We start from the raw sequence: 23,019 nt of genomic DNA, 5'->3' as shown, positions 1-23,019 counted from the left end.
GGAGGCCAGTGCAATGACTTCTGATGAATTATCAATTATCAATTATCAATTTAGTGTTCTTTTCCTCAGGTCACCTCCTACTGCCATGTGTTCTCAGAGCACTTACTTTAGCTTCTGTTTAATAGTGATGCTATTTCTAGACCCTCGTCTCCACCGGTGCAGAGAAGTGTGTTTTTACTTACCATTGCAACATAGGGCCTGACACAGAGTGAGAGCTCATATGTTTGAAGTAACAAATGAATAATGAGACTTTGATGTACAACTTTTTGCCTCTGAACTTTTATCGTGGGGTGAGTATTATATTTTATATGCATTTGGAGAAAACATCAGGTCTTGAAAAGACTGATATGAAGAACTTAAAATATGGAGATACCATTTGTGGGGCACCTGGGTGGCTCATTTGAATGTCCAGCTCTTGGTTTTAGCTCAGATGGTGATCTCAGGGTCCTGAGATCCCTCAGGGGATTGAGTGCTGTATCGGGCCCTGCACTGATAGTGGAGTCTGCTTGGGATTCTCTTCTTCTTCCACTGCCCCTCCCCCAACTTGTGTGCACTTTCTCACTCTAAAATAAATAAATCTTTTTAAAAATGCCATTTGGCTATATAATATTAATCTGAATTTGTTACATTCTGCAATCTTTACTGTTTATACCCAAGAGAAGCCAGTAATGTCAGATCACATTGTTCAAGGTCTATTTAATTATAACCATCAAAAGTGTTCACTATGCCTCTGAGTCAAGGCTCTTTGCACAATTTCTAAATGACATGGGCATCAGAAGTCATTGCACTGGCCTCCCCTCAAGTGGAGAAGTGGGCTATCAAACTGCACTGAATGGAGTAAACTGAAATTTCCCCTGCAATATTTTTTTAATGTTAAAAGTGTCTTTAATGATAAATGAACAAATTAATAATAATTTAATAAAAATGACACAGCAGCTTACTGGTTGCCATGCTAAGACAGGAGTGGGCTTTGATTCCATTCCTTGATCACCAGAATAGCGAATAATCTACAATATTAGTGTTTTAGTCCACACTGTAATCTAATATCCAACAGTTGACTTTTCTTCCAGCACCCTGCTGCCCACCTGTCCCTAACTGAGGGCAGTAAGCACAACCTATTATTCTTTTGCTCATTACTGAACTGAATTCTTAGAGCACCTGCCTCTGGGGCATGGAGAACCCTGCTTATTAGGCAGACCACCCAGGATTCCACAGGAAAGTCATCAGTCTGAGTGCTTGATCTGCCCAGGTGTCTGTTAAGACCCATTTAACTCTGTCTTGATGGGCACTTCCACACATTGACTCCTTCATTCCCAAGCTTTGTGAGCACTAAAGTTTGAATTTTCCAGAATTACTGCTACTCAGAGAGTCCTGGGTACCACCAGTTGGTTTTTTTTTTTAATTCATTTTTTTAAAAGGTTTTATTTATTTGAGACAGAGCACAAGCTGGGAGGAGAGGCAGAAGGAGAGGGAGAGGTAGACTCCCTGCTGAGCGGGGAGCCCAACACTGGGCTCGATCCCGGGACTCTGGGATCAAGACCCAAGCTGAAGGCAGATGCTTAACCCACTGAGCCACCCAGGTGCCCTCTCTTTCTTTTTTCAATGGAGGTATACTTGAGAAAAATACATGTATCAGGTGTACAAAATGATTTGATATTTGTATATATGCCAAAATGATCAACATGAATGAGTTTAGTTAACCACTGTCATACTGTTGACAATTTTTTTTCCTTAGGATGAGAACTTTTAAGATTTTCTCTCATTATATCCCTGTGACTTATTATTTAACGATTGGAAATTTTTCCATTTTAACTCCCTTCACCCTTTACATCTACCCACTCCCACCCCACCTCTGACAACTACCACTTTTTTTTAATGTTTTTTAAAAAATATTTTATTTATTTATTTGAATGAGGGAGAGAGACTGAGATAGCGGAGAGAGCAGAAGCAGAGAAGGAGAAGCAGGCTCCCCACTGAGCAGGAAGCCCCATGTGGGACTCACTCCATCCCAGGACCTTGGGATCATGACCTGAGCCAAAGGCAGATGCTCGACCAGTTGAGCCACCCAGGTGCCCCTTTTTTTATGTTTCAAGTTTTTATTTAAATTCAGTTAGTTGGGGCACCTGGATGGCTCCCTGCTCAGCAGGGGGCGTCCTTCTTCTCTCTCTCTGCCTGCCACTCCCCTGCTTGTGCTGTCAGATGAATGAATAAAATCTAAAAAAAGTAAAATAAAAATAAATAAATTCTAGTTAGTTAACATACAGTGTAATATTGATTTCAGGATGTATTCTCTGTATGAACTTGGTTGCTTGTTTTTTTTAATTCCACATATAAGTGACAACATATGGTATCTTTCTGTGTCTGATTTACTTCACTTAGCATAATACCCTCAAGGTCCATTGATATTGTCACAAATGGCAAGATTTCATTATTTTTTTATGGCAGGATAATATTCCACTCTGGGTATGGGTGTGTGTATTTGTGTGTGTGTGTGTGTGTATCCATGTTTTCACTACCCATTTATTCACTGGTGGACACGTAGATTGTTTCCCTGTCTTGGCTATTATGAATAATGCAGCAATGAACATGGGAGTTCAGATACGTTTTCAAATTAATGTTTTCATTTTTTCCAGATAAATACCCAGAAGTGGAAGTGCTGGATTATGGTAGTTCTGTTTTTAATTTTTTGAGGAACCTCCATATTGTTTTCCATGGTGGCTGCACCAATTTACATTCCCATCAGTGGTGCACAGGGGTTCCTTTTTCTCCATGTCTTTGACATCAGTCATTTCTTTCCTTTTTGATAATAACCATTCTGGTAGGTGTGAGGTGGTATCTATCTCATTGTGGTTTTGATTTGCATTTCCCTGATGATTAATGATGTTGAGCATCTTTCCATGTGTCTGTTGGCCATCTGGATGTCTTATTTGGAAAAATGTCTACTTGGGCCCTTTGGCCACTTTTTAATCAGACTTTTTTTTTTTTTTTTGCTACTAAGTTGTACATGTTATTTATATATTTTAGATATTAGCCCCTTATCAGATATATGTTTTGCAAATATTTTCTCCCATTCTTGCCTTTTCATTTGGTGAGTGGTTTCCTTTGCTTTTAGTTTGATGTAGTCCCATTTATTTTTACCTTTGTTGCCTTTGCTTTTGGTATTCATTCCAAAAAAATTATTACCAAAACCAATGGCAATGAGCTTATTGCCTATGTTTTCTTCTAGGAGTTTTATGGTCTTAGTTCTTCCATTAAGTCTTTAATTCAAGTTAATTTTGTATATCCTATAAGATAGGAGTCCACTTTCATTCTTTTGCATGTGGCTCTCATTTTCCCAGCACTACTGGAGTGTCTTTTCACCACTGCATATTCTTGGCTCCTTTGTCATAAATTAATTGATGAATTATGTGTGGCTTATTTTTGGGCTCTTCTGTTCCATTGATCTGTGTGTCTATTTTTAATGCCAATACTGTACTATTTTTATTACTATACCATTATTTGTAATATGGGTTGAAACCAGGGAGTGTAATGAATTTCAGCTTTGTTCTTTCTCAAGATTGCTCTGGCTAATAAAGGTCTTTTTTTATAGTTCCATACAAATTTTAGGATTGTTCTATATTTTTTTGAAAATATTTCAACTGGAATTTTGATAAAGATCGCTTGAATCTGTAGATTGCTTTGAGTAGTATGGACATTCTTTACAATTTGAATTTTTCTGATCTGTGAACACAAAGTATCTTTCCATTTGTGTCATTAAATGTCTTTCATCAATATCTTATAGTTTTCAGAGTACAGGTCTTTTATACCTCCTTGGTTAAATTTGTTTCTAGACTTTTCTTTTTGATGCAATTGTAAAGGAGATTGTTTTCTTAATTTCTCTCTCTCTCTCTCTTTATTTTTTTAGAGAGAGAGCAAATATGAGTAGGGATAGGGGCAGAGGGAGGGAGTGAGGGGGAATCTCAAGAAAACTCCCCACTGAGCAGGGAGCCCAACATAGGGCTCGTTCCTGAAACCATGATCTGAGCTGAAATCAACAGTTGGATGCTTAACTGACTGAGCCGCCCAGGTGCCTCTTACTTTGTCTTTCTGATAGCTCATTATTAGTGTATAACAATGAAACTGGTTTCTGGGCAGCCCCGGTGGTGCAGCGGTTTAGCGCCGCCTGCAGCCCAGGGTGTGATCCTGGGGACCCTGGATCGAGTCCCACATCGGGCTCTCTGTATCATGCCTGCTTCTCCCTCTGCCTGTGTGTCTCTCTCTCTCTGACTCTATGAATAAATAAATAAAATCTTTAAAAAAAAATGAAACTGGTTTCTGTGTGTTAATTTTGTATCCTGAGACTTCACTGAATTTTTTTTATTAGTTCTAATGGTTTTTTGGTGGAGTATTTAGGGTTTTCTATATCTAACACATCATCTGCAAATAGTCACAGTTTTACTTCTTTCTAATTTGTATGTCTTTATTTCTTTTTTTGCCTAATCCCTCTGGCTAGGATTTCTAATACCATGTTGAATAAATATGGCAAGAGTGGGCATCCTTATCTTGTTTCAGACCTTAAAGGAGAATTTTCAGCTTTTCACCATTGAGTATAATGTTAGCTGTGAACTTGAGCTTGTCTTATACAGTCTTTATTATGTTGAGGTATGTCCCTTCTTTACCCACTTTGTTGATGTGTTGGGGTTTTTTTTAATCATAAATGGTTGTTGAATTTTGTCAGATTCTGTTAGTGCATCTATTTAGATGATCATGTGATTTCTATCCTTCATTTTGCTTCTGTGCTGTATGATTGATTGATTGATTGATTTGAAATGCTGAACCATCTTTGCATCCCTGAAATAAAAATTCCACTTGACTGTGGTGTAGGATTCTTTTGATGTACTGTTGAATTCAGTTTGGTAATATTTTGTTGAGAGTTTTTGCACCTGCGTTTATCAGAGATGTTGGTCTGTAATTTTCTTTTCTTGTAGTGTCTTGGTCTAGTCTTAGTATCAGGATAATGCTTGCCGTGCAAGATGAGTTTGGAAATATTCCTTTCTGTTTTTTTAAAGAGTTTGAGGACAGTTGGCATTAATTCTTCTTTAAGTATTTGGTAGAATTCATAAATGAAGCCATCTGGTCCTCGACTTCTCTTCATTGGGAAGTTTTTGATTACAGATTCAATCTCCTTACCAGTAATCAGTATGCTCAGATTTTCTGTTTCTTCATGATTCAGTTTTGTTTGGTCTTTGTTTCTAGGAACTTATCTGTTTCTTCTACCTTGTCCAATTTATTGGCCTTCATTGTTCTTAGTAGTCTCTTAACGATCCATCGTATTTCTGTGGTATCAGTTGTTAACATCTCTTTTTTCATTTCTGATTTTATGTACTTGAGCCCTCTCTTTTTTCTTCTAACTAAAGGTTTGTCAATTTTGCTTATCTTTTCAAAGAAACAGATCTTAAGTCCATTGATCTTTTCTATTGTCTTTTTAGTCTCTTTCATTCATGTCCTCTCTGATCTTTATTTCCTTCCTTCTACTAATTTTGGGCTTTGTCATCTATCTTTAGTTCCTTAAGGTGTGAAGTTAGGTGGTTTGACTTTTCTCATTCCTTGAAGTAGGCCCTTGTTGTTATGAACTATTGCCTTAGAACTGCTTTTGCTGCATCCCATAAATTTTGGTATATTACATTTCCATTTTCTTTTGTCTCAAGATATTTAAATTTCTCTTTTGATTTCTTCTTTGACTCATTCAGTGGTAGTTCAGTAACATGTTAAATATCCATGTATTTGTGAATTTTCCACTTTTCTTCTTGTAATTATTTCTACTTTCATAGTATTTTGGTCAGAAAAAAATGTTTGATATGATTTTACACTTCTTAAATGTATTAAGATTTCTTATGTATTCTAAGATATGATTTGTTTTGGAGAACATTCCATGTGCACTTGAGAAGAATGTGTATTTTGCTTTTGTATAGAATCTTCTGTATATATCTGTGAAGTCCATCTGTTCCAATATGCTATGTACAGCTTATGCTTCCTTACTGATTTTGTCTGGATGTTCTATCTATATCATTAAGTAAGTGTAAGTGGGTATTAAAGCCCTCTACCATTATTGTATTGCTAATTACTTACTTTAGGTCTGTTAATATATGCTTTATATATTTAGGTGCTCCTATGTTGGGTTATAAATATTTACCAATGTTTATACGCTTGTTGGATTGACCCCTTTATCATTATGTAACGTCCTTTGTTATTATAGTCTGTTTTAAAATATATTTTGTCTGATGTGACGACTATGGCTACCTCCAACTTTCTTTAGGTTTTTCTTTGCATGGGCTTTTTCCATCCCTTCACTTTCAATCTGTGTGATCCTTACACCTAAAGTGAGTCTCTTATAGGTAACATATAATGAGTCCTTTTTTTTAATTCACTGAGCACTTTTTTTTTTTTTAAGATTTTATTTATTTGAGAGAGGAAGAGCAAGAGATAGTGAGAGAGAGCACAAGCAGGGAGGAGAAACAGGCTCCCCACTGAACAGGGAGCCCAAGGTAGGGTTCTATCCCAGGACCCTGGGGTCATGACCTGAGCCAAAGGCAGATGCTTAATTGACTGAAGCACCCAGGAGCCCCAGCTCTATGTCTTTTGATTGGAGAATTTAGTCCATTTTACATTTAAAGTAATTATGGATAGTTATGTACTTACTGCCATTATGTTCGTTGTTTTCCGGCTGTTTTGTAGTTCCTTTCTGTTCCTTTATTCTCTTCCTTTGTAGTTTAATGACTTTTAGTCTTAGACTTAGATTCTTTTATTTTTATCTTTCATATATCTACTATAGATTTTTACTTTGTGGTTACCATGAGGCTTACATATAAATATTTGTCACAGTCTATTTTATGATAATAGCTTAAGTTTGAATACATTCTTTTTTTTTTTTAATTTTATTTATTTATGATAGGCACAAAGTGAGAGAGAGAGAGAGAGGCAGAGACATAGGCAGAGGGAGAAGCAGGCTCCATGCACCGGGAGCCCGACGTGGGACTCGATCCTGGGTCTCCAGGATCGCCCTGGGCCAAAGGCAGGCGCTAAACTGCTGCGCCACCCAGGGATCCCAGTTTGAATACATTCTAAAGCTCTGTATTTTTACTCTTCCCTCCCTCCTCCGTTTTTGATGTTACATCTTTTTATCTTGTGTATCCCTTGTTTGTAGTTTGGGGTTTTGTTGTTGTTATTATTTTTTTTACTACTTTTGGCTTCCAGTCTTCATACTGGATATGATTAATCCATTACACTTTTACGATATATTTACCTTAACCAGTAAGATTTATGCTTGCACAAGTTTTATTATTAGTGCCCTGTCTTTTCATCTTGACAGAGTCCCTTTAATATTTTTTGTAAAGCTGGTTTAGCAAAATGATTAACATCTTTAGCTTTAACTTGTCTGGAAAACCCTATATCCAGTTCTGAATGATAATATTGCTAGTTAGAGTATTCTTGGTTGTAAGTAGTTTTTCCTTCAGTACTATGAATGTATCACGTCACTCCCTTCTGTCCTGAGGTTTCTGTGGAAAAATCTGCTGATAGTCTAATGGGGGTTCCCTTGTACAGAAGTTGTTTTTGTCTTGCTGACTTCAAGATTCTCTAACTTTTATATGAATCTTAGTCCACTTGATGTTGTCCCATAAATCCCTTATGCTATCTCCACTTTTTTTCATCTATTATAGCTATAGAATAGGGTATTTATGGGACAAGGTGAGTCCAGGATCCCCTCAGAGCCAGGTTGATCCAAGAGCATCCCTGAATGGCAGGCCCCAAAGACTGGGGCACCAGAAGCATATAAAAGCTCCCCTCCAAGAGATCCTGGTGCCCTCCGAGGTCTCCAGTGAGGATAGTCCGCCCTTTGCTGTGTTTAATTAGAAGTCTGCCCCTCAGGCTGCAGCTATGATGATAAGCTATTAGGCCTCTTTTACAGAGTCAATTGCTGGGCCTGTTGTCTCTTGCTGTGCCCTGGGAATACTGGACATTTAACCACTCTCTCTGTTGGTTATGGTCCTGTGAGGCCCACCAGCTTAAGTCCCATCTCCTGGCCCCCAGAGCCAGGAGATATAGAGGTGTCCTCTAGCAGCAGCTGCAAAAGCCTATACATATATATTTTTAATTTTATTTATGAGAGAGAGAGAGAGAGAGAGAGGCAGAGACACAGGCAGAGGGAGAAGCAGGCTCCATGCACCGGGAGCCTGACGTGGGATTCGATCCCGGGTCTCCAGGATCGCGCCCTGGGCCAAAGGCAGGCGCCAAACCGCTGCGCCACCCAGGGGTCCCCTATATATTTTTTAAAAAGCATCCTCCAGTTGGAGCAAGATAGGAGTGTAAAGATGAATGCCCCCTAGCCCCCATACCTAGAGTACCCCAGCATGCCCCTAAATGTGTCAAATCAGATACCTGACCCTCAGGCTAGTGCTCTGAGACAAGTAAATGGGCCTCTTCCACACAAAGTCCAGGCACCCCTCAATGGGCCACTTCCATGCGGGCCCTGAGATGGGTGAGTCCAAGTGTGTGAGCCCTTTAAGAGCTGTTTCTGGGATCCCTAGTCTTGTGGGTGTCATGGTTTACATCCATTGGTTTTCAAAGCTAGATGTTTTAAGGGTCTCTCAAATACAGATCTTAAGGGCCAGGATGCCCAATGTGGGGTTTAAGGCCTTTGCTACTCAGGGAGAAACTCCAGGTTTTGAGTTCCCTCCCTCCCAGCTGTGGGTCTCTGCATTGGGAGTGGGACTTATGGCAAGATTGTGTCCCAACGTCTCCTACCTACCATGACATGGGCCTTCTCTCATTCAATGTGGAGTCAGCCAGTTTTTAGGTTTTTGGGGTTTTTGTTTTTTTGTTTTTTTTTTTAGAGTAGGCTGTCCTTTATGTAGCTGTAGAATCAGGGTGTTTATGGAAGGTTCAGGATCCTCTCATGTTGTCCTCTTCAACTGTATTGTGACCTGCAATATGATTTCCATTTTTACGTAATTGTAAAAATGAGAGAAGTCAGTCACCAAGAGCTGCAGCAAACCCATGGCTAGAGCACCCCAAGGTTTGGTGTTTAATCCTCCTGTGGTCAGCAGTTACTGTAGGACTCTGCTCCGCCCAGCATGTGCGCTTCTCACAGGCCTGGAGCCTGGGAGAGAGCAGGTCTCACAGATATCCACACATGTCTCCCTGTTCCAGAGTCTGTCCCACTGTGAGCTCATCACTGATGATGGGATCCTGCACCTGAGCAACAGCACCTGCGGTCACGAGAGGCTGCGGGTACTGGAACTGGACAACTGTCTCCTCATCACCGACGTGGCCCTGGAGCACCTGGAGAACTGCCGCGGCCTGGAGCGCCTGGAGCTGTACGACTGCCAGCAGGTTACCCGCGCAGGCATCAAGCGCATGCGGGTAAGCGGGCACGGGGCTCCACTTCCTGCAGTTTTTAAGCCATGAATACATCAAGAATCCAGCTTCCACATTTTCTCTTAAGCCTATAGTGATACAAACTGACGCTATGCAAGTGTCTTATTCCAGATTTCCTTATTAGGTCTCCCTCCTGGCAGATTCAACTTCCAGAATGGGTGTGGGGCAGAGGTGCCACAGTCTGGGGATCAGAACTCTTGTAAGGAAATCCGGGACATAGTCATCACCAGTGGGAAGGAGACCACAGTCCTGGTTAACTTCCAGAGAAGAGGCCTTAAGCAGAGGGTTTTCTCCCCCCAGGCAGTTCCCCTAGTCTCCTTGAGTGTGCTTTAGGTTGAGGCAGCTTTGCATTCATGTCCCAGAGCTGGCCCAGGGGCTGTGGCTGTGAGGATTCCGCTCAGGGCGCAGGACTAGTGACTGCCCCTGGGCAGATACTCTGTTCACCTCTCTTCAGAAGGTGTTGCTTTAGGGGATATGTATGTCAACAGGGGCAGCTCTGGCCTACACTAGAAATGCTATATGAACTCTGCCTGAGCATCAAGTAGAGTGGATTCTACATGGAGAACTGTAGGCCTGTCTGGGATTGTCCCTCTAATCCTCAGCGTAGCCTCTTGATGACTACTCGGCACTCCTCATCTGTCTTCTGCTTCCAGGCTCAGCTCCCTCACGTCAAAGTCCACGCCTATTTTGCTCCTGTCACTCCTCCGACCGCAGTGGGAGGAAGTGGCCAGCGACTTTGTAGGTGCTGTGTCATCCTCTGACGACAGCTGCCTGAGCCCAAGGCACAATGAGATGTTTCTTCCTCCAGAGAAGACCCAAGTCTTCCCCACCTGCTCCACCTTCACCCAAATCTCTTGGTTCTCCACTGGGAAAGACATTTACAGGTAAAAGACTTCAGTAACTGGTGATAGTTTTCACCTTTAGTCTACCACGATGCAATCAAATCAAAGCCTTGTGTCTGTCAGCACATGGCAAGAGTGGTCTCAGTGCCGCCTGGAACATGCAAGAGACCTGAATCTAAGAGGTGGGTGCCTTCTTAGGTACAGAAGTTCTGCTGTTGGCTTTGTCAGCATTCCTCAATAGACCATCAGTGTTAGCACAAATCAAGCAGAAAAAATAAGCTGTTGATTTTTTCTACCTGATACTTAAGCCAGTGGCCTACTTTAATTCACATTGATTTCATTTTGATTAGCAGGACTTTTTCCACTTGATGAAACAGCAAAACTTTCTCAAAGTGACCTGTACTGCAAATTCGTGATGCCTGAGAGTTTTATATGTAGACTTAGGTGGGAGGCAAGTTAGTAGATTTCCATGAGACACCAAAGAAATGAGGACTCAGAATTGGGTGGAGCAGGGTCTTCACCTTTCTGTTTCTGTCAGCTTGTCATCTACACTTTTGGGGACCAGAAACTAAACAAACACAACTCAGAGGCTGTGTTGCCTGACTGGAAATAAGCTGTGGCGTGCGCTACAGCAGAGTGCATTTTTGTTGTAGGAGAAAAGCTAATCATGTCATCTCTCACAAAATTTGGGGGACCTTAAGGAAATAGAATTAAGGCTTAAGTTATCTATAATATATATAATCAATTAAAAATAATGAATGGATGCATGTAGAATGGGTGTGATTTTTTTCCAAGTTTATTTTAAAATCTTAGAAATCAAGTTACACCAGAACTATTCAAAAATTGTACACACTTAAAACTCAGATCAGTAAAGTGTTGGCACCTTTTAGACTCATAAAAATGAATAAACCATTGCAATGCTTAAGTCAGAGGGTTTTATTGCTATAATCTTAATGGCAGACAAATCTGAGCAAAACCATTTTCCAAATTCAGACCTTCTTAGTATTATCTAAAATCAGGATAAGCTCTGGTTTCCATTCTGTGCTGTTCACATGTGTAGTATTTATTAAGATTAGGAACCCATCACCACTCTCACATTGTGAACTTCAGTGTTCATGGCAGCTGACCCTTCCTAACAACCAGCACAGAGCTCACGGGGAGCTGGAGTGGAACAAGCCGAGACGGTTATTTTCCCACAACTGCAGGGCTTCCTTTACACGGGCCGTTTAGGAGCATTCAGGTTACAATGGAAGAGAAGGCAGGTGCACACACGACCCCTGTTAATTTAACAAGACTATCAGAATGAGCATCCAGGCCCTGATGGAGTCAGGGCCGGACGATGTCCTCCAGTATTGCCCGGTCTAGCATGTGTGCTTTTATACCACAGCGACAATTTTGATATACGTTGACACCACTCTGCGTGGGGGCGTGACTGATGTAGGAAGCTATTTAAATAAAAAGCATAAAACACACACTTGCTTCAGTAAATTATAGTCTCTCTTAAAAATTTCTATGACCAGGGCTTTCTATACCATCTCTTTTGAGCCAGGACACAACCATATCAGAGTTACTGGACTCCCTCCTCAATGACCTTTGACTTCATTAGAAGAAGGGAACAGCACAGATGAGGTTTCTCAAATGAGAAAAGCAAGGCGGCTTCCTCTGTAGGCATGGAATAGTTCATGGAATAATCTGTCCTCAGCTGCATCAGCTTTGAGAAAACAAACCAAAAAGAATGCAACACATAGGCCTCACCTCTTAAAACATGTAGACTTGGGTGTGCTCAGCACACACGCATGGAACCCCCTCGATTCTAGGGCTTGAGGTGACACCATCAGGAACTGGGATTTTAAATGAGACACGAGTTTGCAAAACAATCGGAAAACATTTATTATACTGAAATGTATACATCCTACTATTAAAAAAAATAGCAAATTTGCTGGTGCCATAATTTAACCTGCTTTGCTGGGACAGACTAATGTTCAATGCTGCTTGGTATAATTTCAAGTTCAATGAGCTTTTAAGTGTTCTTGACCCCACTTCTAAAACCTGATGAGGAATTCAAAATAGCACACAGCATTAAATGACATTTATTGTTCCATATATGTTGAGACTCAAAAAGGAATGCTAAACAGACAAGCAAAACTCTAAAACAAGAGATATGCTCACTTCTTTTCCAAATGATTGGTACAGAAGAGGTGTTCATATGAAAGCAAAGGGAGATGGCAGAAAGAAAAGTTCCCCCGCTTCAGGGTCTACAGAATTACAGATCTTTTCAGACTGAAGATGAAAATGTATGAGACCAGGCTCCTCTGTATCCAATAACCCCCTCTACAAATAAAACACAAAATGTCAAAGCTTTTTCCCATCGAAGTAGTTTGTCTTCTGGGAGAGATTTCAAAGCCCAAATTACTCATTCCTATTCCTGCCTGAGCAAAGATAAGAATCAAGGAACACATTCAGAACCAAGACAGCTGGTCAATGGTCAGAGATGCTACAGTCAGAGTGGAACTGAAGTTTAAAAAACCGGTCTCCTATACCACAGGCCTCAGAGATGCTTGCTGGGGCGTGTGGGGAAGGCTTGGGGCCGGGAGAAGCGACAGAGGAAAACAGCAAAAGCCGTGGACTCCCTTTGAGAAGTGCACTGGCAGACAAGCATTTGGTTTTGTGGAAGAGGCACCTTTTTATGGAAAAGAAGCTATTATGTTGTATATTAAAAAGCCTCTTAATCACCAAAATGTTTACCCATGATTGTACTAAAGCTCAGTATTTCAGAAGTGTGGTGAAATTTTACGGTACAATTTAGTGTTTCATTTATGACATCTCGTTTGCCATGAATAATTTCTACTTGTTGGTAACTCAAAGACCCCTTTCACAGCAAGTCAGAAACTACCATACTTTCCCCCCTACCTAGGTCACCGGTTTCCACTGTCTGGGGAAGGGCTTTAAAAAACATTTCAGAACAGGACAGTGCAGGGTGGGGAGGACAGAGAAAGGGAGGAATACCACATGAGTTTAAAAAGCAATGGGGCTTCAAAAATGAAAACCAGAAACAAAATGCTAAAAATGGAAGCAGAAGCAAAAGGTTTTTCAATAAATCTTGACAAAGCAAAAACACAAAAGTCTTTGTACCTATTAGGATTTACACTGATCCTCTCACCAAGGTACTCTTGATAATGCAGTTTGCTTCAAGCCCGCCTTCCTGGCTTGGATCTTCCCCGCTCTGGCACGAGCCCGTCACACACACCCTTAGACATGATTTGTTCCGAGAAGGTGCCAGGCCTCTTACCTGACCACTGATCATGGTATGGGCACATCACATCTGCAGACAGATTCTGTGCTGAGTCCACGACACCACTGTTCCCACCCCCACCCTGGGTCAGCATAAGGTTCAGGCAATAAGAGCCAAACTGGCACAGAAGGTAAATGCCCACAGTACGTTTTTACATTCATTTCCAAACCGCATACAGTGTAAAAAGACAGCAAAGGCTGCTTCTAGGAACTGTATCTACTGGCCTCTGCCAGGGAAGCAGGCAGCGCTGCCTGCATGTGGCCCCCAGAGCTGCACGCATGTTGTCCCAACGTGCTCACTCTCACGAGGATGCTTGGCTGTGGCAGTGACAGTGAGGAGATTCGCCTCTCATACAGCTCATTAGAAAGGTCATCTTGTGTTTTCAATATGAAACATTTCATACGGTAAAATCCAATCCCAAGACTTCTTGGATTCAGTCTTCACACACTTTTAAGCGTGACTTTATTTGGTACTGAATATAGTTCAGACTAAGTAAGACATCACTTCAAAACTATGTGGATACCATCGCCATTCTCAGCTGCAGGAAAAGGAAAGAGATGTTACACACAATTCTTTCAGTCAGGCTTAAGACAATCAAGGCTATTAAACTGAAAACTGCCAGAAAGCTACAGTTTCCCTTCCCAACTCAAGTTCCCTTTAAATAATTCTAGAGAAAAAAAGCATGTACAACACAGTCCCTGTTGAGATATTTTACTTTCTGATGTCAGGCCCATATGCCCATCAGCACCCTGCACCCATGCTCCCTGTCACCTCTGGGGGGTACGGGACTCAAGACAAGTGGCCAAAATGATGTGAGCAGGGGGCGGGGAGCTGGGGACAGAGCAGTGAGGACGCCGTGCAGCCCACGGGACAGCCACCTCCACACAACACAAACTGAGTGCTTCCGTCCACCTTTTCTGGAAATAATTTTGTAGCTCCTCAGAGGCAGATCTGAAACATTTTGAAAATATCACTACTTTTGTCTGATGGCCCAGTGTTAATCGGAATGGCTAGGAACAGTACAGGCATTCATCAAGAAACAAAAGAAATTTTTTCACGAGGACAGGAGCCTGAAAAACAGTGTACTGAGATTGTAGGGGATGTCCTGTGATGTCTGACATCAGCAACACAACCATACAATTACAGGATGAATTTCCTTGTTTACATCATTTGAGTTTTGCAGAGTAAAAGCTGTACTGCTGTGACAACAAAACACTGAGGAGCACTACGCCAAAGATGCTGTGGCAGTGAAAGATGAAGTGAACAGCTCGGAAAAGCAACCCTGCAGATAATGAGATGGCAACCTCGAGGCACCCGGCACAAGCAAAGCCGTAACATGGGTGCTATTTTACACTGCTCCCTTCAAGAATGACATCTAGGAAAAGGGGACACAGGACTTGCTCTTCAAAGTACAGCTTTCGTGTAAGATTAGATTCAGATTTTAACCCACCAGACTTTTAAAGTCTCTTCTCATATAATAATTTTGCATTTAAAAATCCTTCCATTGGTGGCTTAGTGAAGCGTCTGCCTTTAGCTCAGGTCATGATCCCAGTGTACTGGGATCAAGTCCTACATCAGGGTCCCAGCTCATCGAGGAGTCTGCTTCCCTCTCTTCCTCTACCCTTCTCCCTTGCTTGTGCTCTCACCCACTTTCTCATTCTAATAAATAAGTGGCTAAATAAATAAGCCCTTTAAAAAAAAAAATCCCTCCATTAACCCTCCAGCTGGAACCTCCTTCCATATTCTTTCCCTAAATGATTTCCACAGCTTGGAGCTACTGCACCTTAAGTCCAGGCCTTTCCCACCAGCTGCAGATGGGTACAATTCCCTGCCAACTTGACCTTTCCAAGCACACCTAAAATGGAACTGTTGACTGCTCCCCCACAACCATTCCTGCCTCTCTTCTGCAAATACCATCTGCCCAGCTGCTCTTACAAGAGTCACCACCACCTCCCAACTGTGGAGCCCAGCAGGGCCCTGCCCATAAATGTGTCATACCCAGGTGACCTCTCCTGCCTCCAGCTTTCCCCCATTCTCACAGAGTTGTAAGACTGAAAGAAAAACCTAATCACATCACTCCTTGGTTTAAACAACTTCACTGACTTCCCAATGTATTTCTTTTCTTTTCTTTTTTTTTTTTAAAGATTGTATTTATTTATTCATGAGAGAGACAGAGAGAAAGGCAGAGACATAGGCCGAGGGAGAAGCAGGCTCCCTGCAGGGAGCCCGATGTAGGGCTCCATGGCAGGACCCTGGGATCATGACCTGAGCGGAAGGCAGACACTCAACCACTGAGCCACCCAGGCGTCCCAACCCAGGGCATTTCAAATAAAATCTAAACTACCATTGTGCCTGGGTCCTGCACACCAGACCATACCTCTCACTGTGACTCCATCTTGCTCCGTGTGCCCTTCACACCACCACATGGCAGTGACACAGACTTCGCTTGGCTCTGCACAGCAGCCCAGCTCTTTCCTTCGCACCCTTGGAGTGTTCCCCAAGTGGGTGGCTCCCCTCATTCTCCGGGTCTCAGCATTATTGACACCTCCTCTGAGGCCTTACCATCCACACCACATCCCTCTACCCAACCTCCCCCTTATACACGAGCACCTCCACTTTCCCACTCCTTCATGGCACTTAAAAGATTTTTAATTATATGCATCTGGTGGTCAATTCTGCTCTGCTTTCCCCACGAGGAGTTTCATGGAGTTCTGTTCCAGACCTTTCTAGCACCAAAAGCTGTCTGACACAAGGTGCCCAGTGAAATGGTGGCTGAATTGAGTTTCCCCCTCAATAATCTAAGACTGATTCCACTTCCTTATTTGCTAGTTAGTTTTTCTATTACAACCACTAGAAATATTCTCAATCCATTTTTCAAACTCTTCTTAAAACAATAAAGCCAGCATTTTCAAAAGTAAACACACAGGATGACTGTTGATTACAGGCACACACTTTCATGATTCCAGCATTTCAAGACACATGCAGTCATGCAAAGTACCTTTTACTGTGAAGAATAAAAAACAACTCTCATCTTGAAAGTTCTGAACCATCTAGAAGGATAAAGCAAATAACACAATTAAGATCCAACTTTTTTTCTGAGCTGATCAGAAAACAGTTGAATTAGCAACCACAGGAAAATGTCATCATCTACATACTGTTGCACAAGTACAGAACTCCAAGGTCAAAACAGTCTGGTAAAAGCAGCGTGAGGTAGTACGCATTTCCACCTGCTGTGCTGGCAGGGCCATGTGCTGACCAGGCTTGCCCGTGGCTGGTCTGAGGCAGTGCAACAGCACACCCTTCCCACCCAGCCCCCAGCCTACCAGGTCCCCTGCAGGCTCTGTGAATAACGACTCAACACAAAGCCTTGACGTGAGCGCTCCTCTACTGTTACTTGCTTGTCGCTGAGCACTGGGGGAACAATAACCTTAACACTTTCCTAAATCAGTCATCGAACAGTGCACAAAAGGAAAATACACCCAAACACCTCCCTCCATAAAATGGGCCAAAGCCCTGCTAAGCCCAAAGTTCCTGGGTAAGTTCTAAGGGAGGGTGGAGAGCAGAGGGGCTGAGCCACAGAGCTGGGTTTATAGTCCTTGTATCACTAAGATATCCAAAACTCTTGGTTACAGATTATTAAGTTTGATCCCAGCTCTTTAAAACTGATTCTCAAGAGCACAAGAGATCACAGAATTTTCGCACAGTCCTTTAACAACAGAGAGAAAGTAAATGCCAGTGTGGTAGGGACAAGAGATGGCACGCCAGTTTACGTTACCTGATCGCTAACGAGAATGTGAATACCAGTGGGCCCCTGTCTGTAGACCTGGTTAATCTGGTGGAAAGGAATATTAAACACCATTGCAAGTTTTCGAGCAACTTCTGAAGCAACCATTTCTTCCAAGTAGATTGCATGATAAACTGAAATAAAACATGAGAATAGAATTTTAGCAGTAGTCTTTGATCTGTGTTCCACAAGTTGCAGCACAGTGCACCTAGGGGCCGGTGTTTCTGGAACATTTAACTTAATAGCAGGTGTCATCTGTTGCATCCACAGTGAGCACAGCTCTTTATAGGTCCTGCTCAGTGACAGACTCGAGCCAGCCAGCGACAGATCATCAGTGCTAGAACCTGGCTTCCCCAAACAAGAGTGGTCTCTTGAGTGCTTAGAGTGATGGAAACCTCTGCTGAGTACACATCATGAGAAGCTTAGAATGAGGAACTACAATTACGGTGAGCCACAGAGCTGCTCTAGTGTGGAGTCCCCAAACTACAGCTTGTGTGAGCCAAACCCTAGCCTCACTCGTTCCTTTTTTTTTTTTTTTTTTAATTTTATTCATTTATTCATGAGAGACAGAGAGAGAGGGAGCGAGGGAGAGAGAGAGGGACACAGGCAGAGGGAGAAGCAGGTTCCATGCAGGGAGCCCGTTGTGGGACTCGATCCCAGGACTCCAGGATCATGCCCTGGGCCAGAGGCAGGAGCTAAACCACTGAGCCACCCAGGGATCCCTCACTCATTCCTTTGGAGCAGAATCTTATCAGAACATGGCCACACCCATCACTATATAGTCTTGGTGCTTCTGGCAGCACAAAGGCAGAGCTGGTGGGAAAGAGCCCCTACGGGGCCATAAAGTCAAGGCATTTCCTACTTGGCCTTTTTACGGAAGTTTGTGGAAACCCTTGATCTAGGGCTGTTGGTCAACATTTCCTACACTCCTCCTCAAACACCTTCTGAGGCCCATCAGGCCTGACCCTGATCGCATAGATATGATATATGACATTTTGATGACACACGGAGAGCTCCTTTAGGATTTTATCATTTCAGACTAAGCCTCTGTATCCTCGGTCTTAAGATTCACAGCTTTTAAAGTCAAAATGAAAAAAAATTAAAAAAAATAAAAAATAAAGTCAAAATGACACCACATGGAAAAGCTCACAAGAGTGATGCTTTCCCTGGGATTTATCAAACACAAAGTGATTCTGAACAGAGCTTTCCCCAAAATTAGGGTAAATGACTGTTTCTGTTAATTCCTTAACACATCTCTCTGGAAAGTTCTGAGTGTGTTGCCCTTATTTTGTTTCCGAATATGGGAAGAAGGAGTGATTGTTTTCCTTTTTCAGGGCCATATTTAGAGGACAGAAGGACCAGGGCCTGTCTCTGCCCTAACCCAGCACTCTATTACAGAATAAGGAGAGTCCATAGGCCGAGCAGCCCTCCCAACCTACAGACGGATAGGCATGGAGTGTGCGTGTGGTGCCACCGGGATGTGGTGCCCTCCGCACACTGCTCCCAGGGCTGGCCAGCTGCCTGTCAAGACAAGGCTGCACACTCAGTGCGGTTATACGCACCAATCTCTGCACATGTGGTATTTTAAGTTTGTGCCCCCAGTCTGTAAAATGGAAAACAAAACAAAACAAAACAAAAACCCTCCTGCTTTCCTGGCACACAGCAATCTTATATTCATCATTTCAGTAATTTTGAGATGTAAGTGGGGAATTAAAGCCAGCAAAAGTCCCAAAAAGCATTCAGGCTAGTCTTCCACCTTGTTAGCTATATCTGGCACGAAGGGCCACGGACAAAGGAGATTCAGTGTGGTGGGGGAAGCGAGAAAGGCAGTAGATCCCTCTCCCCCGACGTCTTGGCCCAGCCCCATGGACCCTCAGGCCACCCTCAACACCGGCCATACTCCCACCCGAGCCACTCAGCAGTCCCCATGCGGTGACAGCCCTTCCGAGCCTGGCTCCCGGCCTCCCTGCTGCTGCCTCTGAGTCAGTACCCACCGTAGGGTGTCCCACTGCCACTGTCACCTCCACTGCCTGCAGGCTGCTGCCCTTGCAGTGGTGAGCTGCTCGGCTGCTCCTGGCAGACATAGATGGTTAAGCGGGGCCTGACCGACCTGCAATCAGAAGACACCACATGGGAGCCGAGGGGAGAACACAGCCCCACGGTAGGTACAGATGACAACTATAGGACTCTAAGTTCTATTTCCTTAAAAGAACTTTACAGTATTATTTCATTACACAAAATAATTGACTAATAAAAATATAAAAACACACACCTCACACCAACTATCACAGGTGGTCTAATCTGATGATCCAGACTCTAAACCATTGAGAGGGTCTGTCAGATGCTGGTAAATTTAAGTTTCAAGATTAAGTCAGCAATTTAAAGTTAGTAAGATTCAATTTTAATGGAATTCTCACACCACAAGTCTAGAAATAGCAATGATAATAAATGGATCTTAAAAGCCAGAAAAGTTTACAATTCCATCATTTTCATTCACAATTAGAAGTTTACATTTTTAACAACTGTTTAGTAGTAGTCACATGACCTTGAAAAACCAGAGATTTGTATCGCTCACCTAAATGAGGAGTTTGTTTTCTTGGCAACAAACCCAGTCGTCTTCAAGAAATCAGTACTGCCCATGTGCATTCCTAGTCTTACAGTCTACCTCTGCCCTCATCAGTGCCTGCATCATATCTGGGCCTGCCCTGAAGGTGCACACAAAACAGTCTTCTTGTGAGCACAATGCCGCCACGCCCCAAGTGCACAGGCGCACGCCAACCTAGCACGGTTACACATTCTGCCCCAATTCCCCACACAAAGGTACAACCTAATTTCGAGCAAATGGTTCCTTTTAAAACACAGTATTTTACCTTGACTTCAGTGAATTATAGAGCCGAATCCCATCGGCTGCACCACAAATTTGTACTAAATCTTCCTTTGTCAGTTTTAATAAGTCGGCACCTGGAGAACAGCAGAAAGAGATTCTTCTCAAAGAGATGGAAAAAGAACAAGCAGAACTGGCTGCTTTACAGCATCTGTCTTCACACAGTGAACCGTCCCTCAAAACCATCACGGTCTCCCATATGTACGCTCATACACGCAAACACAAGAGCACCCACAGAGCCTCCCCCCACCCCCATGCTGGCACTCCCATGTTATGTACTGAGGAGGAGCTCAGAAGCCCAGAGGAAGGTCAATCAGAATGGCGAGCGGGGCCTACTGGACTGCCTGTTCCCAATACATGACTTCACCTGGTCTTGGCTGGCTGGTGGTCGTGTGGGTAAACATAAATCTGACCCCAGACATTTAACCTTGAGATCACAATAATAATGTTTTATTTTACAAAAAGAGGATATGGAAGTCTAGAGTTTTGGGGACTCGCCCAAGTTGGTAGCAGAGCTGGGACCAGGCCTCTTTACACTTCAACATGTAAATGTTCTGCAACATAACTCTGTCACAGCAGCCAGTTTTAATATGAAAGGGAAAGCATGACACAGAACTGCATATCACCTTAAGACTGCCCCCACAAATCGCTGCTAAGTGTAAGCGCTTGGTAACTAGGATGTGCTTTAAAATACAACAGAAAAGCAGGAGAGGGAACGGTAGAGAGCAAGACTGACCAAAGGCTGGGGTTGGATACATGAAGTTCATCCCACTTTCCTACTTTTTATGCTTCATTGTGTCCATAATCTCCTCTTTCCCTTCATTAACACTCATGATGTGGTTTACTGGTACAGTTCAAGTACCCTCTGGGATTAAGACAGGACTTCCATGTAATAAATACCCACTTAGGTATGTAACAAGATAATGGAGTTATCTTTCTATTTTTGATTGAAGGCTTGCAGGGGAGAACCTACTGACTTCCTAGCTTGTAAAAGAAAAGACCAGGAAAGCCCACCACCATCAAGCAGACACTCAAGGTGTCGGTTTTCAGAGCTGGGGAAGCGGAAGACTGGCTACCTCCCCCAGGGCCCAGAGCTGTGGCCAGAGATGTGTGTGTGCATCTCCTTGACCTGCACACAGCCTTTTGTGAAGGTGAGTGCCTAGAGGTTCAGGGCGGCAGCCTCCCTGTCCCCCCTCCCCATTCTACTGCTGGGAGCTCCTGCAAGAGAGAAATGCAAGAGGCCAGCTCCACATTTTCCAGACAGAAACACACACTCATCTAACAGGACCTCCCTCAGCTCCCACCGCCAGAGCTCTTCATAGCTCTGCTCTTCCCGTGTCTTTCCTGTGAGGGTTGAACATGCATCTTGCCTACACACTGAAATTTTTAGATTTTCAATTTTCCAGATAAAGATACAATCATATATAAATGTGGCTACAAGCTAGCAACACTTTTATCCAGTACTTTAATTTTGAAGAGACAAAGAGCTACACAGGGAATGACTACTCATTGCACAACGTCACAATAAATGGCTGACAGAATAGGAAACTGTGTCCTTTGTGAAATCAAACTTTCCCCTAGGTCAGGTGTGTGCACATAGTTCTGTCCTCTTCAAAGGCTCACACTCCATTTCCCTGGCCCCACAGCACTGCGGGCCAGGCAAGCTCACTACCAGTTTACTGTGGCCTGGCAATTCTCAGGGGGTGTTTAGCCAGGCTGTGTTAGGCAAAGGGTCCTACAGCCAAATATACTTGGGAAATGCTGCTTCTGTCCCACATGGTATTTCTATCTCTGTCCCTCTCAACAGGTTTCTTACAGCACCACTGCAAGCACCTTGCTTGGTCCCTTTTAAAATTCCATCAACAGGGACACTAGGGTGGCTCAGTCAATTAAGCATCTGATGCCTGGTTTCAACTTGATCTCATGGGTTGTGAGATCAAGCCCCCGAGTCAGGCTCCACACTTGGCAGGAGTCTGCTTGGATATTCTTTCTCTCTGCTCCTTCCCCAACTCTTTCTCTTATATAAGTAAATAAAATCTTTTTTAAAAATTCCACATACTCCCTTAGCTAACTCAGCAAGAAAAACCTTAAGTATACAAACACTATACCTGAGTAGATTCATAGCACATACTCCACCAGCAATAAAACAGAACTATTGATAAACATTATCACTCGGATGGACTCAAGGGCATTATGTTGAGGGGGAAAAAGCCAACCTCAAAAGGTCACATACTATGTAATTCCATATATCTGACATTCTCAAAATGACAAAATCCAAGAGACAGAACACAGATTAATGATTGCCAGGGAGTAGGTATGGTGGGGGAGGAGCAGGGTAGTATAAAGGTGGTGATAGCATCCTTGTGGTGATGGCATAATTCTGTATCTTAACTTTGGTGGTGGTGATACAAATCCATACATGTGATAAAATGACACAGAACTATATACACACTTTGCACCAACGTCTATTTCCCAGTTTTGATACGATACTACAATTATATGAGAAACTGAGAGAAGGGTACACAAAACATCTCTGTGCTATCTTTGCAACATACGGTAAAGCAAAAAATTACTTTACAATAAAATGAATAAAATGAGACAGATTGCATAGAACTATATATACCTGTACAAAAATGAAGGTACATTAAATTGGTGAATCAGTGGATCATACTGACATCAGTTTCCTGGTGTAAGAGGGACACATGATGTTACCACCAGGTGAAACTGGAGAACAGGTACATAGGACTTCCTGCTAAGTGTTTTGACAACCTCTTATGAATCCATAATTACTTCAATTTTTTTA

At 42.7% G+C, this 23,019-nt stretch overlaps 2 protein-coding genes across 10 annotated transcripts in view; one reads left to right on the top strand and one right to left on the bottom strand.

The window, feature by feature from the left end:
- The window catches only part of FBXL2 (F-box and leucine rich repeat protein 2), a 109,571-nt gene extending 97,846 nt beyond the window's left edge, over positions 1–11,725 (top strand). For 5 of the 7 annotated variants that reach the window (XM_038570320.1, XM_038570319.1, XM_038570318.1 and 2 more), the window contains 2 exons: positions 9,187–9,399; positions 10,068–11,725. In XM_038570320.1, the coding sequence (XP_038426248.1) occupies positions 9,187–9,399; positions 10,068–10,175 (321 nt within the window). In that variant the 3' untranslated portion in view covers positions 10,176–11,725. The remainder of the gene's footprint in view (positions 1–9,186; positions 9,400–10,067) is intronic. The other 2 variants (XM_038570317.1, XM_038570315.1) reach the window with 1 other exon arrangement.
- Positions 11,035–23,019, bottom strand: part of UBP1 (upstream binding protein 1) — a 52,461-nt gene continuing 40,476 nt past the window's right edge. For 2 of the 3 annotated variants that reach the window (XM_038570312.1, XM_038570313.1), the window contains 5 exons: positions 20,203–20,293; positions 19,327–19,442; positions 17,324–17,466; positions 16,547–16,598; positions 11,035–14,086 (listed from right to left, as the gene is read on the bottom strand). In XM_038570312.1, the coding sequence (XP_038426240.1) occupies positions 14,049–14,086; positions 16,547–16,598; positions 17,324–17,466; positions 19,327–19,442; positions 20,203–20,293 (440 nt within the window). In that variant the 3' untranslated portion in view covers positions 11,035–14,048. Of the gene's footprint in view, positions 14,087–16,546; positions 16,599–17,323; positions 17,467–19,326; positions 19,443–19,710; positions 20,038–20,202; positions 20,294–23,019 lie in introns of those variants that run through there. The other variant, XM_038570314.1, reaches the window with a different exon arrangement.

Source organism: Canis lupus, chromosome 23 (assembly GCF_011100685.1).
Source record: "Canis lupus familiaris isolate Mischka breed German Shepherd chromosome 23, alternate assembly UU_Cfam_GSD_1.0, whole genome shotgun sequence".
Lineage (NCBI taxonomy): Eukaryota > Metazoa > Chordata > Mammalia > Carnivora > Canidae > Canis > Canis lupus.
This window is presented reverse-complemented; position numbering and strand designations above follow the sequence as displayed.